Here is a 14,599-nt window from a genome sequence, read left to right on the forward strand (position 1 = left end):
CCTGCAGCTCTTTGATCGTCACAGTGTGCAGCTGCGTGACCAACCGTTTCCCCCAAAGTTAAAGATGCGGTTGGCAGTTTGGTGCTAGAATGTTCTCTCTAAAGAAGGCTCACTCACAGTGGTGCAAAACACGGATCAACTGAGTGCCGTGGTCGAAGAAGTGATGCAGAGAAGATGGTGTGTTAATTAATGTTAGCTATTAATATCATATTTGTCCATAGTGGAAGGTCACAGCAGAGCTCGTTTGGCCAAAGACAGAAAGACAAACCAGACCATGTGTGGTTTAAACATATACTGTACATAAGTGTCAGCATTGTTTGATATAATTTTTTTAATTACAGTATTTTGCAATTAGCCGTTCTGCTAATAAAACTTTTTTTTTGCATCTGCAACTTTTACATGTGCAATTAGCCGTTCTGCTAACAAAACTTTTTTTTTGCATCTGCAACTTTCTCTCTGTCCTTGTCTCTAAGTTTGTTTTTTTTGTTTTTTCACCATTCTGTTTAACTTTGGAGAAGTCCAGTCATGTTGGCGATCCAGTCAAACTCTTGGACTTCAATTTAAGTATTTACTTTTCAGCTCTGCCTGTAATACTGGCCACCGTGATTTGGATGTGTAGGAAAATAAACTGTATTTTTAGTTTGAAGTTTATTCTAAAGTCAGTCTAAATTTGGCTAACTCCTGAGCAGAAGGTGTGCTCTTCAGTTTTATCCACAAAGCACCGGGTGTCTCAAGACTGGTACAGTCTATGATCTCTTACTGCGGTTAGACGTGGCATCGAGAAGAGAACCAAGAACATTAGTGTATCAGTTTATAAATGTATTTTATTAAGTCAACGTATGTAGTAGTCCAGTATGTGTTCACCTACTTGACAATGAATACTCCTTGGTGTGGCAGTACTGCACGTACATAAATGAGTTTAATGGGAATCTGACAACATGAGGTCCAACAGGGATTTGTACTTGGAACCCTAACGTTTAGTCCAGTGATGATCCAAATAATAGCGTGTTGTTGCTTACGGTATATTTTCCTTTTCTTTTTTCTGTTAAGCACGATTCCTCTCGAGATTTAACCGTTTCGTTGTGATTCCACAGGCGATGGCGTTCCAAAGGAAAACAGCCCTTTCATTAACAACACAGACATCGACAAAAACAACAGCTACGATGGCACCAACATGGCTCTCTTTGAGGTAACGTGAACAGATGATGCTACCTCCATGTTAGTACACGTCCTCTTTGGTTAACAGTGTTTCAGTCAGAGTGCTGCACATGTTCAGTCGACACACTCTTTAGATATCACTCTGCTGCCTGCTGTTTTTTTTCTGCCATTTGATGACTTTGCTGCTCTGTGGTCACTGGCTCTTGGACAGAATCAATCAGAGACTTTAGTTTCTGTGCACAGCAGATCCGATGATGCACAAGTTATTTTTAGAAGTTCTGAAATGTGCGCTTGGTAAACAGTGACACCGACAAAAGACAACTTTTCTATAAGAATACAGCAATAAAAAGGAAAAATGTAGAAACCAGAGGCTCGAACCAAGTGATCAGTTCTTAAAAACCACTGGTGCTGTCGTGTTGTCCTAAAACTCTCTGTGTTACAGGAGGAAATGGACAGCAACCCAATGGTGTCTTCTCTCCTCAACAAACTGGCAAATTACACCAATCTCACCCAGGGGGCGCAGGAGCACGAGGAGGCTGATGACGATGAGGGGCCCAAGAAAAAAGCTGTGAAGGTAGAGCAGAGAGCGGAGCGCTGGCAGAAGATGTTTGTACAACTGTAGCTCACGGCATGGATTCAACTGTTGGTGTTGGACCTGTTGAACTACCCCCAGCAGGTCATGGAGTGGAGAAACCCGGCTGTTTGTTTTACTGTGAACTTTCTCTGCCTGCTTGCACAAACGTGCACTGTCATCATTTTAGATATTTTTAGTGAAATGCTACGTAAAGACATTACAGATTCAGTTTTGCAGGAAGGAAATTACAGTTTTTACACTTTTGTTTAACCTCTTTCACTCTGGAGTTTCAATCTCAGCACAGTTTCATCTACTAACAAAAGATTTTATAGGTTAAAAGCTAAAATAAAAGATTATCAAATCCATGTGTGTCAAACTTAAGGCCTAGGGGCCAAACGTGGCCCGCCAAGTTGTTCTTTGTGGCCCGCTGGAACATGCAGCAGAGTTTGTTAACGCTAAAATAAAAACTTGTTTTTATGAAATGAACAATATTAATGTTGACATCTTATAGACTATTCTGTTTGTATCAGAGTCTGAATGGCATATTATTTTAAAATATTGCCAGATTAAATATCAGACTTTTCTGACTTTTTTTATTTTATATTCTTCCTACATGAACACAGTTGTTGTCTCTCCTCTACTTGCTCATCGGCTCCATGTACTTTACTTTACCCTCTTGTTTCACCTCTACAGAGCCCACAGATGGGGACCTTCATGGGTGTCTACCTTCCCTGCCTCCAGAACATTCTGGGGGTCATCCTATTTTTGCGCCTTACCTGGATAGTTGGCTCTGCTGGGATCCTGGAGTCCCTGGCTATTGTTGGCTTGTGCTGCTCTTGTGTGAGTACTGGCTCAACGTTAATCTCCCTTTTTGCAATAATAATAATAATAGTTTGGGTTTTTTTTACACTTCAAAAAGTGCCATGTGACATAGTAGGAAACACAGGGTTTGTTTTTGTTTTTACACTTGCCATGTGACATAGTAGGAAACACAGGCTAAAATAAACTTGACCTTTTTATAGGATTTTAGTTACAGTAGGAGTTAGCCATCAGAACGACGATGGTCAGGATTATGTAAGACCAGAGTTAATGTGTGAACCCGGCTTTTCAGAGTGACATATGCTCAGCACATCCACACTTAAGAGCGAGTGTGAGAGTATTTCCACGTAAGGCTTTCAGCAGCATCTCCAGCCTTTTAAGACTGATGCGGATAGAGGATTGACAGCAGCGATGAAGGAGCGGCTGAGAAGTTGACTCAGTGGTCACTGATCCTTTCTATATTTAGCCACTGTGACTCGTCTTTTCCCATACACCGCTGGCTTCTGATGGTACCTGAGAGCTGGATGTTTAATCCCTCCATCTGCAAAATGTCAGCATCGTAGCAACAAACCCACCAGACACTGGATTAATCAGGGAAAGTACAAAATCTCTGTGTCAATGAAGGCTTTTGGCTCAGAAATGGAACGCTCCCCAGGCAAAAAGTGATCACGTCCACTTATCATCGTAAGATGAAAATCTTTCAGTCAGATGGAAAAGATGTGAATGTTAATTGTCTTCGCACATGAAAGATCAATATTGATATGTCTTTAAAAGAAGTAAAGGAGGTGGACCCCCCACATCAGATGCATTAGCCACATTACAGTTACATAACAGAAATATTCAGGCTTAGTCACAGAGATTACACCACATCTGAGTTCAACCATCTGTCGGGTTTGAACTGGTGTTCCAGTCTTGGATTTGTTAAGGTGCTGTAATTTGGTAAACAAAGCCATCTGTGCAGGAACGGCACAATAATCGTCCTTAATTTTTGTTTTGTATTTTCATATACTGAGCTACAAAACGCCTGAAATCATCCCACCATTTAGAACCAACGCCCGACCTTGACAACTCAGACTTCTGACGCAGACGGTTACAAATAGTGATTCATTGTTAATTCTTGTCGGTTTACAGATCAGACGGTCTTAAGTTTCTTCTATGCTTTTTTGTTGTAAGTAATCCATGTTTTTGTAACAGTTGCGGCTCCTCTTTCAGGCTGCAGTACCTCTCCTCTCCACTGAGATGCTGAGCAACATGTAATAATGCCTGTTCTGTTCTGTAAACGATCTAAGTTGAACTAAAATAACAAACTTAACAGTACATGGACCCTGACTGTCCTGAAGGCATTACGGTTGAACTGTCAGCTCTGCTCCTAATTGTTAACCCTCAGATTCATTAGTGGTCAAGTCCATGCTGTATCTTCTTAGGGTTTCAGTGGAAGCAGAAGGTAAAAATGTCTGGTAATTGGCTTTACTCCAGCTTGTCTGCCTCTTTAAACCGGATGCCCAGCAAAGAGCACTCGCTCCTTCGTCGCTGTGACCTTGTCCTCAGTTCTCTCGTCCACTTCCTTCTCCTCTTCTCTTGCGTGGGTGCATTCTTACCGTATGTGTTTCCCAAAATGTAAATCTTGTATCTAACAATAATCCGATGTTTAAAGCATGAGCCCATAAACATTCTCGGGTTAGCAGTGGTCTTAGGGGTTTGATTATTTTTGTTGGTGATTTCAGTAGAAACAAAATGAAACTGATGTGATATTTATATTCCCTATTTGTGTCTACGCTCAATCATTTACATTTTAAATAATTAATGAAAGAGGTAAAAGGGAAATTCTCTTTTCCACAGACCATGCTGACGGCCATATCTATGAGTGCAATTGCGACCAATGGCGTTGTTCCAGGTATGGTTTTTTTTAATTTCTAAAATCAGTCTTAGAACTTTTTTAATCTTTGTTTGTGTTCTTCATTCAAGGTACTTTTTTGACATACAAAAACACTGAAATACTGAAAAGAAATACAACATAATTATTGTCAGAAATTTGACTCTATATGAGTTTATTAATTGGCATAATTGGACATGACCTTTTTAACCTCCACTGTGTGTTTTTTTTTTTTTTTTTTTTTTACCTGTGTAGCTGGTGGCTCCTACTACATGATTTCTAGATCTCTCGGTCCAGAATTCGGAGGAGCTGTAGGTCTGTGTTTCTACCTGGGGACAACGTTTGCTGGTTCTATGTACATCCTGGGTACCATAGAGATTCTCCTGGTAAGTGAGCCACGTTTTTACCCATAAAGCTAGCTATCATCAGAGTGCATGTTCTTCTTCACCTTGTTATGGTAACGTGTTCTTTCTTCTGTCTCGTCAGACCTACATTGTGCCTAAAGCAGCCATCTTCAAGGCGGAGACGAAGCAGGATGAGCCCATGGCCCTGCTGAATAACATGCGTGTTTATGGCACGTGCTGCCTGGCGCTGATGGCTGTGGTGGTTTTTGTTGGAGTGAAGTATGTCAACAAACTGGCCTTAGTTTTCCTAGCATGTGTCATTCTCTCCATCCTGGCCATCTACGCAGGAGTCATCAAGTCCATCTTTGAACCTCCAGACTTTCCGTGAGTCCTCTGTGCAGTCACTGCAGTCAGTACATTGGGCTGTTATGGTTAGCGTTGGCTAGTTAGCCAATGAGTACGCAATGACCTTTTGCACATTTCACACTTTTTTGTCTTCCCTCTACACAGTGTGTGCATGCTGGGAAACCGCATTCTGCAAAACAGTGGCTTCTCCAAGTGTCTTAAGTCAGAGGTCATAGACAACGTGACGGTCACCACTGCTCTGTGGAAGCAGTTCTGCAAAGGTCCTGAGCTCAACGCCACCTGCGACACATACTTTGAGAACAACAATGTCACTGAGATGCAGGGCATCCCGGGGCTGATCAGTGGAGTCATCACAGGTCAGGAAATACTGTTTCCTTTTTTTAAAACACACATACAAAGCCCCTGTGACCCCTGTGACCTCTGGTTTCCATATTTGGCCATATTCATACATTACATGGAAAAAGTATGAAGAATTCTCTGCTTCGTTGTGTGAAAACGATATTCCAAGAAGGGAAATCAGACCAGGCTGAGGGAAGATTTGTGCAAGACTAAACCCCCATAGTAAAAAGGAAACAATCCTAAACGTTTCATGATTCCATAAAATGGTGCACACCCAAGACATTCCTCCTGTTATGTAACTGTTGGCCTTGACCGTTTAGTTTGACTCCACACTGTCCATAGAGACATGCATTCTTGACATACTTGCAGTATAAGAGAACTAAGGGAAGTATCTTTCTTTACTCTGTACTCTGTTTGACCAAGTAGTTCTGATAAAGTAACTGCTCCCAACAATGTGTCCAGTTTGACTTCAGTGTGTTTCAAAGATAAACCCTGTCAATGTTGCTTTGCCTCCATTTGTCTGGCAACGTGTCTGATTTTAATTATAGCAGTTTCTAAGGAGGTCAGGTTTAGGTTACATTGCGTAACATTTGAATACAAAAGCAGTTCTATTTATTTCACTCAAACTAAATGAGTTTACACCATCTTGATTAGGCGGCCGTGCAAACCCTTGTATTTCTGTGACTAGAGATTGCAACACCTAACCTAGACAAGACAACGACGCCTAAAAACAAAACTGTGGGATTCAATCCAACCATCCTTCAGTCGTACCAACTGTGTTTAGTATTTTCCAAACAAACCCTGGAGCCTTTTTCCCTCCACCCTGAGGCTGAACTCAAAATATTATGGTTGGAACCTTACACTGGCGATTGTCTCAGACCTCAGGCCTGTCAAAACAGAGTCCATCTATTTTCTTAGTTCAGTGACCAACAGTGACACTCATGAAATCATTCAACATTCTCTGACTGCAGCTTTACCCTGTACGAGTACTTATTCTTTCAAAATGGCAGTGTGGGAATTTTCCACATTTTCCTATTTCACAGAGATACTGAATAAAAATGGAAAATGTAAAAAAAACTTGGCTAGGTATTGACACCTCTTCGGTTGATCAAAGGGCCACGAACCACTGGTTGAACACCCCTAGTCAGGTATAATAGAATAAATGGCAGCAATAGAAAATAGGAATAATTTCCCCTCCTCCTGCTTCACGTTCACTAAAATGTGCAAATAAATAAGACGTTTCACATTCACATTCCCACATGACACATGATATCCACGAAATATTTCATGAATGTTAAATATTTGTCTTGTCTGAGTTCCTGGTCTTATCTCTTGTTTTTCGTAAATCTGTCCAAACATAACACCAGCTTGATGTCATTGGCTGTAACTGGTTGTTTTTTTCAACTGTCCTGTAGATAATATGTGGTCGAACTACGGACTCCTGGGTATGAAGGTAGAGAGCAGAATACTGCCATCTGAAGGCGAAAGTGATGCCGCCCAGGACATTTACCTGCCCTACCTTTTCAATGATATTTCCACGTTCTTCACAATGCTGGTCGGCATCTACTTCCCCTCTGTCACCGGTGAGACTGATGGAGTTGACACAAAAATGTGGGAGGAATATTGCGTGTGACATTTGCGAGATGATTGATTTCATTTTTTTGCACCTTTCTTTCCAGGTATCATGGCTGGTTCGAACCGGTCCGGTGACTTAAAGGATGCCCAGAAGTCCATCCCCATTGGAACCATCTTGGCTATTGCTACCACCTCCTTCATCTGTATCCTTGAACCGTGCTGTGTCAAAAACACTAGGAAATGTTGGTCTAGAATTGTTTCAATAATGCTTTTGTTTTTTGCTGCAAACTGTGCTGATTTGTGGCAGATAAGTTTTCTATGTGGTATGAATTTGAAATCAGTTATTCTTTTGATCAGTGCTCTTCAGACATCAGCTGTGTGGTCCTATTCGGTGCGTGCATTGAAGGAGTTCTGCTCCGAGACAAGTAAGAGTTTAGTTTGTTTGTTTATGTTTTTATTTTTTAGCAAAATTCCCATTTTATACCTGATATCGAGTGTTTTTAGCAACTGTTTTTTGTAATTGCAGATTTGGTGACTCGGTGAAAGGAAACCTTGTTATAGGCACCTTGTCGTGGCCTTCGCCCTGGGTCATCGTGATTGGCTCATTTTTCTCCTGCTGTGGGGCTGGGCTGCAGAGTCTCACCGGTGCCCCCAGGCTGTTGCAGGCCATCGCGCGCGATGGCATCGTACCTTTCTTAGAGGTCGGAGGCAGAGGCAGTAATCACTGTCAACAAAAAATAAATAAATTCTCAACTAATATTTTTGCACTTGTGTCCCTAGGTGTTTGGTCATGGGAAAGCTAACGGAGAGCCCACCTGGGCTCTGCTGCTCACAGCTGGGATCTGTGAGATCGGTATTATCATTGCCTCGCTAGACGCTGTGGCCCCTATTCTGTCAATGTCAGTACCTGTCTGGATCATATATATTTATGTTGTATATATATGTATACATGGCCCCCTGTGTTTCTCATTGATTTTTTAAGCCTTTTGACTCTCACTTTGCAGGTTCTTCCTTATGTGTTACCTGTTTGTCAACCTGGCCTGTGCCGTCCAAACCCTGCTGCGAACACCAAACTGGAGGCCGCGCTTCAAATACTATCACTGGTCAGTGGTATTTTAGTTTACTGTTACTGCATTATTATACTCAAACAATGAGTTTTGGAAATTCAAAGTCTTGGCAACATTAAACATGAGATAACAATCTAAGTTGAACAAAAATATATTTGTATTTTTCTGGCAGGACTCTGTCCTTCCTGGGGATGAGTTTGTGTCTCGCCATCATGTTTATTTCCTCCTGGTATTATGCCATTGTTGCCATGGCTATTGCTGGTTGCATCTACAAATACATTGAATACAGAGGGTAAGGATGTCTTGGAAGACTTGATGTTCTTTGGTTTCTGATTATCATGAGATGTTGGTGCAGTTCCTTTATTAACATTATTGTTCATGGTGAACTTAAGGGCGGAGAAGGAATGGGGCGACGGGATTCGTGGTCTGTCTCTCAATGCGGCTCGCTACGCCCTCATCCGCCTTGAGGAGGCTCCACCTCACACCAAGAACTGGAGGTGTGTGATTGTTATTTTTGTTTGTGTCTGTGTTGCTAAAATGTTGAAGGTATTTTTGGACAATCCATTACTGTTGCAGAGAGACCAGACTAGACTCTGGAAGTGAATTAAAATAATCTCCTAGTTCCAAAAAATTAATCCAACAAAAAGTCTGTTAATCCTTCACTCTGTGCTGAGGCTCACAGGTACTGCCTGTATGAAATCAACAATTGTTTTCGTCTCCCCCAGACCTCAGGTGTTGGTGCTTTTGAACCTGGACTCAGATCAGGCAGTAAAACACCCTCGCCTGCTGTCCCTCTCCACTCAGCTGAAGGCAGGAAAAGGCCTGACCATCGTAGGACATATTTTAGAGGGGACATATCTCACCAGAGAAGCAGAAGCAAAGAAGGCTGAGCAGGTCAGGAGCAGCAGACCGACGTGCTAATGTTTATGCAACTGTTCCCAAGTTGATCAAGTTGTTGATTAAATGCTACCTGGATGATTTAAATGATTTTTGAAAGATTCCCCCCTGACTCATAACAGATTACTGGTCAAAATGTAGTATTTATTATTTAAGCATTTATGTCACTGGCCCTTAAAAGCATTTAATCAGTTGATTACGTTTCCTGAGAAAGTAATTACTTACACATGAAGGAGCTGTGCTCCAGATTGAACCTACTGTACTGTATTAATAGGCTTTGTTTAGAATCTGTCATTTGGAATTAGTAGAGACAGCACTCTGTTCATTTTTGTTGTTCAAAATCACTTGTCTTGTCTCTCCTCCCGTCCAGAACATTAAGTCTTCCATGTCGGCCGAGCGGACGAAGGGTTTCTGCCACGTCGTGGTGTCGTCAAACCTCAGAGACGGCATGTCCCACCTCATTCAGTCGGCAGGCCTTGGAGGCATGAAGCACAACACAGTCCTGATGGCCTGGCCCGGGACGTGGAGACAGTCCAATGACCCACAGTCATGGAGGAATTTCATAGGTATTTAATTTGTTTTTTATTTGTCAAGCTTTTCATCTTATTTTGTCTACTTTTAACTCTCACACACCTCCTCTCTCACACGAAAACATCAGAGACAGTGAGGGAGACCACAGCCGCCCATCAGGCTCTACTGGTGGCCAAGAATGTGGACAGCTTCCCCACCAACCAGGACCGCCTGGGGGAGGGCACCATAGACGTGTGGTGGGTGGTCCACGATGGCGGCCTCCTGATGCTGCTGCCCTTCCTGCTGCGACAGCACAAGGTTGGTGTCCGCCCTTACGCCTGACAGATATTTCTCCTTGGTGTTTCCCTGACTAACACGCCGTGTTCAATTATTTTACCAGGTGTGGAAGAAATGCAAGATGCGCATCTTCACCGTGGCCCAGATGGACGACAACAGCATCCAAATGAAGAAGGATCTGCAGATGTTCCTGTATCACCTGAGGTTGAACGCAGAGGTGGAAGTGGTGGAGATGGTGAGGCAACTTTGGTTCACGGGGACAAAGTGGGATGCAGGCATGTTTGGGGACACAGCAGGCCAAATGAGTTTTTATCAGTGCCCTGCTTTGAATAATTCATAAATTTGTTATTTTATTTTAATTATTTTTGGGGTTAGAGGATCAGTTTTTGACATATGTCCATTTCCTGTTTTAATGTTATTGAGGTTGGGGGGCATTCTCCTCTTTTTTATGTGTAATCGTGCGTTAAATATTCACCAGTGAGAAACGTGTGAGTATTGTTACCTTTGGTATTTTGTTGTTGATGGACTTCTGTTGTTTTCTCTGCAGCACGACAACGACATCTCAGCCTTTACTTATGAGAAGACACTGGTGATGGAGCAGAGGTCTCAGATGCTGAAACAGATGCAACTGTCCAGGACTGAGAGGGAGAGAGAGGTAACGCAACATTTATGTAGTCTGCACTCACGGGCCTCTTCTCCACAACTTTGTATAGTTTTATTGCATTTTGCACAAAAAAGAAGACACAATGTGTGCCAACAAATAATCGAGTCACGACAGCATGTTTAAATACAAGTACAATGTGCAACATTTGACAACTGGGCCGTTTCCCTTGTCCGCTGTCCGCCGTCTCCCCCGGACCGTACCACGTGGTTCAGATTCAAAGTATCACGGATGAATCGCGTAGTTCAATCCGGAGGAAGAACAACAGCGCCGCCGAGAACGTGAGCCTCAGCCGGCAGTCCTCAACAGTCCAGGAGGACGTTCTGGAGGACGAGGTAGCCATGTCGTCATCCCCGTGTCCATCACCGTTAGACCTGACGGCCCATCTTCACAAAGCTGCATCTTTTGGTCATCTAAAATCTATTTATTTATTTTGAGAAATTTAATCACATCAGATGGAAACAAAAAGAAAATGTTTGGTATAAATGGTGTAAGTTTCCATTCATACATGGTCTGACCCAGTGAGCTTTTCAAAATCAAAGTCTTTAGGACTGAAACCATATTTAATTGCAATGTAAAAGATTTTATCAATTTGTAATTTTCTTTAAAAATAGTCAGCTTTGAATTTGATATTATTGTCAGGGTGAATGCATGCCTGGCATTAGCTCATGGCTATAATAGCCATATTCATGCAGTAACACTAATACACTAACTTTATTAGTGTTGCATAACACTATTGATTTACACTCAGAGGTCAACAACCTCACAGTTAAACCCAAACTGACACCTGCTTTGTGAATATCAGCCGGTTGCATCCCGAGTCCCGGTCCATTCCCATGAATTTACTTTACCCCGCCTCATCCCATTACCGTTAAAACACCGCTGAACGGACTTGACAGTATTCCCTCAGAGAAGTGTGAAGCTGATGCTGCCAAAACTGATTTGTGTAACTTTTCTTTTACATCTTTTGTTTTTCACATTTTAAGGCGAAACAAAGGTTTAAGGTTTAAAACAAAGGAAACCTGTTTGTTTTTATAGACAATAGCATAAGGATTGACAGGACTCCTTTCAAACAGCAGCAAAAGAACTTCACACCACAGATGGTAATGCTGTCTTGTCTTTTCTTTTATTTCTTTTCACCATTGTCATAATACCATCCGTTGACCAAGTCCACCTCCCTGTCACTTACCCTTTTAAACAACTGCCCTGGAACCTGAACTACATGCTGACATTATTGCATTGAACTGAAAAGTGGTCATAAAGTCAAATGAAAATACTATTTGCATATATTTACAACCACTGGAATCACAGGAGGTTGCAGTCCTCGGTCCAAATGGACGGACAACAAAAGAGCGTGGGCACCTTGAAGCACAGTATCTTAGCACCACCATGTGGTGGTTAATGTCACTGCAGTAACAATGGTCTTATTTGTTTGAATACTTTATCCCCAGCTCTCAGTTAAATCAAGAAAGCACCACGTACCTTGTGATCGTAATGATCTACACTCCAGCAGGATATCGTCTCCCTCCTCCTCTCCTTTTCTCCGCATCACCATCTGTTCTTTTTGAGTCGGTTCATTTTTTTAAACCGTCGACAGTTGTTGTCGTTCTCATTGTTGCTGTTTTCTGTATTTTGTCATACGTCTCTCCAATTAGGCTCAGCTCATTCATGACCGAAACACGGCGTCTCATGGCACGATAAATGACAAGGCCGAGGCCGGGCCCGAGCGGGTTCACATGACCTGGACCAAGGAAAAGCTGTTCTCGGAGCGAAACCGCAACCGCGAGTGCAACACCAACGTGGCCATGCGCGACCTGTTTAACATGAAACCGTAAGTAATGACTTGACATTAGATAATAGAGTTTAATCAGCGCTGACTCAGTGTCAGTTATTGATCGACCTTACTATTGGAACTGTCACAGAAGGAACATTGTCTTGTGGATTTTTGTATTACTGAGAAGTGTTGTAGTAGTGTGACATGATACAACAAAGCATGTTCCTTGTGAGACTTTCGCACCATTTTTGTGTATTCATTTTCAAGTTACACAAATGCTAAGAATCAGAACCAAATGGATATGAAACCACTGTACAGGGCTGACCATGGAAATGTTGAGAATGGTGCCAAGGCCTCAGTGCGGCGTGTGGTGTCGTAGACGTGTACATAGCGGTGAAGCTGACACGTCAGACGTGTTGATGTGCAGGCTGCATTTGGTGTGTGTTGTTTGTGCACTGTAAGCCATTTCAGTCTAAGTGCATGGCCACACCACATGTGCACTAACACCGTTCATCGTAGTCTCCGTAGCGTCCATGCTGGTTACACCCTCATCCCCTGTGCCCTGATCAAACTTATTGTCCTGTGATGGACTCACTTAGAAATAGTCAAGAATAAAGGAGGCCAGTTTTTAAGTACAGTATTTTCTGGACTATAAGTCACACTTTTTTTTAATCCTTTAGTTGGGTTTACGACTTATACTCAGATGCAACTTATATATGAAAATATATAATTTCACGTTTGTTATTTTTACACTGATATCCGCTAGAGGGCACCCTAGGCTTGTGTACCAGTATCTGCTATTCCTGTAGCACTGAAAATTTACGTTTGTTATTTTCCCACGGACAGCCGCTAGAGGGCACTCTAGCTGGCTGGAGCGACATACTCCAGAGCAAGTTATAGTCCGTAAATCCATTTGGGCTACAGGTATTTATTAGTTATTCAAACCTTTGACTCTGAGTTAGTCTTTAATTAAATTTATAAAAATAAAGAAGCTCTTTTTGCCACGATCTAAAGGTGCGAATAATTCTGTAAAATAGAAGCTTGTGTCACCTGTGGTGTCACTTTGACGTCTTGGAGGGGGTCAGCTGAATAATACAACGTCCAGTGTGATGTATGCAGCTGATGTAGAAGCATTCAAGCCTGTCTCTGTTGTTTTGTCCTATTTTTTCTCCTTCTAGAGAGTGGGAGAATCTGTAAGTCGCATTCTCTTCGTCTTAGGCCTCATACGTGTGTGTCTGTGTACGTGTGTGTTTGTCTACTGCTGATGCTGCTGATGCTGCTGATGCTGCTGATGCTGCTGATGCTGCTGATGCTGTGCCTGTAGCCTCCTGTGCACGTGCCAGTGTGTCACCGCTGTGTTTTTTGTTTGTGTCGATCTACAAGAACTAAATCATGCAGCATCTCATGTACTCTCTGTGTGATGTCATCGTTTCTTTTGTTTAATCCCTGAACGTGCATGTGATTCCACGTCATGATCAAATCTGTGCAACTGATAGTTCAGCGTCTTAATCTAACGCTGCTGAACTTAATAAAACAGGATAAATAGTGTATTTTCCTACTGTACGTTTAAAGTGTTGCTTCTCACTCTGGTCTTTTACTAAACCTGCCTTTTAACCCTAATTTAAGCCTAACATACTGTAGGGATGGTTATGTGGTTCAAAGTATTGGTATTTAGCTGATTTGATATCTAAAATCATAGAGCTCACTAAATTATTTTTCCTGCTTTGATTTGATGCAGAAAGAACCCAGTGATAACCATCCCTACTAGCGCCATCTACATTCATTTCAATGTTTATTTTGTGTGTTGAACTTGTGCCGGTGTTGTCAGTGTAAGTATGCACAACATTGGTCAGGTCAAGTCTCGGTCTTCTATGATAATGTAACAGTGTAGTTCTAATTAAGTCCTGCAGATATAATAACCAGGTGGGTAACCACTGTTCTCCTCCTCACTGCTCTGTTCCCCCTGTGAACTCCCTGTCACGTCAGGAACCAGTCCAACGTCCGACGGATGCACACAGCGGTCAAGCTGAATGAGGTGGTTGTGAACAAATCACAGGGAGCTCACCTGGTGCTGCTCAACATGCCTGGACCACCCAGGAACAAGGGGGGAGACGAAAACTGTATCCTTACTGACCTTTAGCCAATGCTCAGGTGTCCTGATGGTACTGATGGAGGCAGCCTTGTCTAAAGGCGATTGATGATGCAGTAGTGCTCTGAATTATCACAATCCTGTTTAGTTGAACACAACACTGACATATAGTATATTTGCAGGAAATGAAGAAAGATACACAAAGATATTCAACAGCTCTGAGTCTCTTTTATTTTATTAGATTTAAGGCTATTTG

The 14,599-nt window shown here is 42.2% G+C and overlaps 1 protein-coding gene across 6 annotated transcripts in view; it reads left to right on the forward strand.

Annotated features, from left to right (window-relative positions):
• slc12a7b (solute carrier family 12 member 7b) overlaps positions 1–14,599 on the forward strand; it is a 35,420-nt gene that overhangs the window by 18,549 nt on the left and 2,272 nt on the right. For 3 of the 6 annotated variants that reach the window (XR_003049439.1, XM_008307747.3, XM_008307751.3), the window contains exons 2-25: positions 1,095–1,189; positions 1,601–1,732; positions 2,426–2,572; positions 4,391–4,445; positions 4,680–4,810; positions 4,911–5,152; positions 5,279–5,490; positions 6,889–7,056; positions 7,153–7,251; positions 7,416–7,473; positions 7,575–7,749; positions 7,829–7,947; positions 8,053–8,151; positions 8,288–8,407; positions 8,508–8,612; positions 8,841–9,009; positions 9,383–9,578; positions 9,671–9,840; positions 9,923–10,054; positions 10,367–10,474; positions 10,696–10,815; positions 12,136–12,311; positions 13,433–13,447; positions 14,241–14,374. Coding sequence is in view for 5 of the 6 variants with exons in the window: in XM_008307747.3 (XP_008305969.1) it covers positions 1,095–1,189; positions 1,601–1,732; positions 2,426–2,572; positions 4,391–4,445; positions 4,680–4,810; positions 4,911–5,152; positions 5,279–5,490; positions 6,889–7,056; positions 7,153–7,251; positions 7,416–7,473; positions 7,575–7,749; positions 7,829–7,947; positions 8,053–8,151; positions 8,288–8,407; positions 8,508–8,612; positions 8,841–9,009; positions 9,383–9,578; positions 9,671–9,840; positions 9,923–10,054; positions 10,367–10,474; positions 10,696–10,815; positions 12,136–12,311; positions 13,433–13,447; positions 14,241–14,374 (3,177 nt within the window). In the remaining variant the exon portion in view is untranslated. The remainder of the gene's footprint in view (positions 1–1,094; positions 1,190–1,600; positions 1,733–2,425; positions 2,573–4,390; positions 4,446–4,679; positions 4,811–4,910; positions 5,153–5,278; positions 5,491–6,888; positions 7,057–7,152; positions 7,252–7,415; positions 7,474–7,574; positions 7,750–7,828; positions 7,948–8,052; positions 8,152–8,287; positions 8,408–8,507; positions 8,613–8,840; positions 9,010–9,382; positions 9,579–9,670; positions 9,841–9,922; positions 10,055–10,366; positions 10,475–10,695; positions 10,816–12,135; positions 12,312–13,432; positions 13,448–14,240; positions 14,375–14,599) is intronic. The other 3 variants (XM_008307748.3, XM_008307750.3, XM_008307752.3) reach the window with 3 other exon arrangements.

Source organism: Cynoglossus semilaevis, chromosome 3, assembly GCF_000523025.1.
Source record: "Cynoglossus semilaevis isolate Cse_v1.0 chromosome 3, Cse_v1.0, whole genome shotgun sequence".
Classification (NCBI taxonomy): Eukaryota; Metazoa; Chordata; class Actinopteri; order Pleuronectiformes; family Cynoglossidae; genus Cynoglossus; species Cynoglossus semilaevis.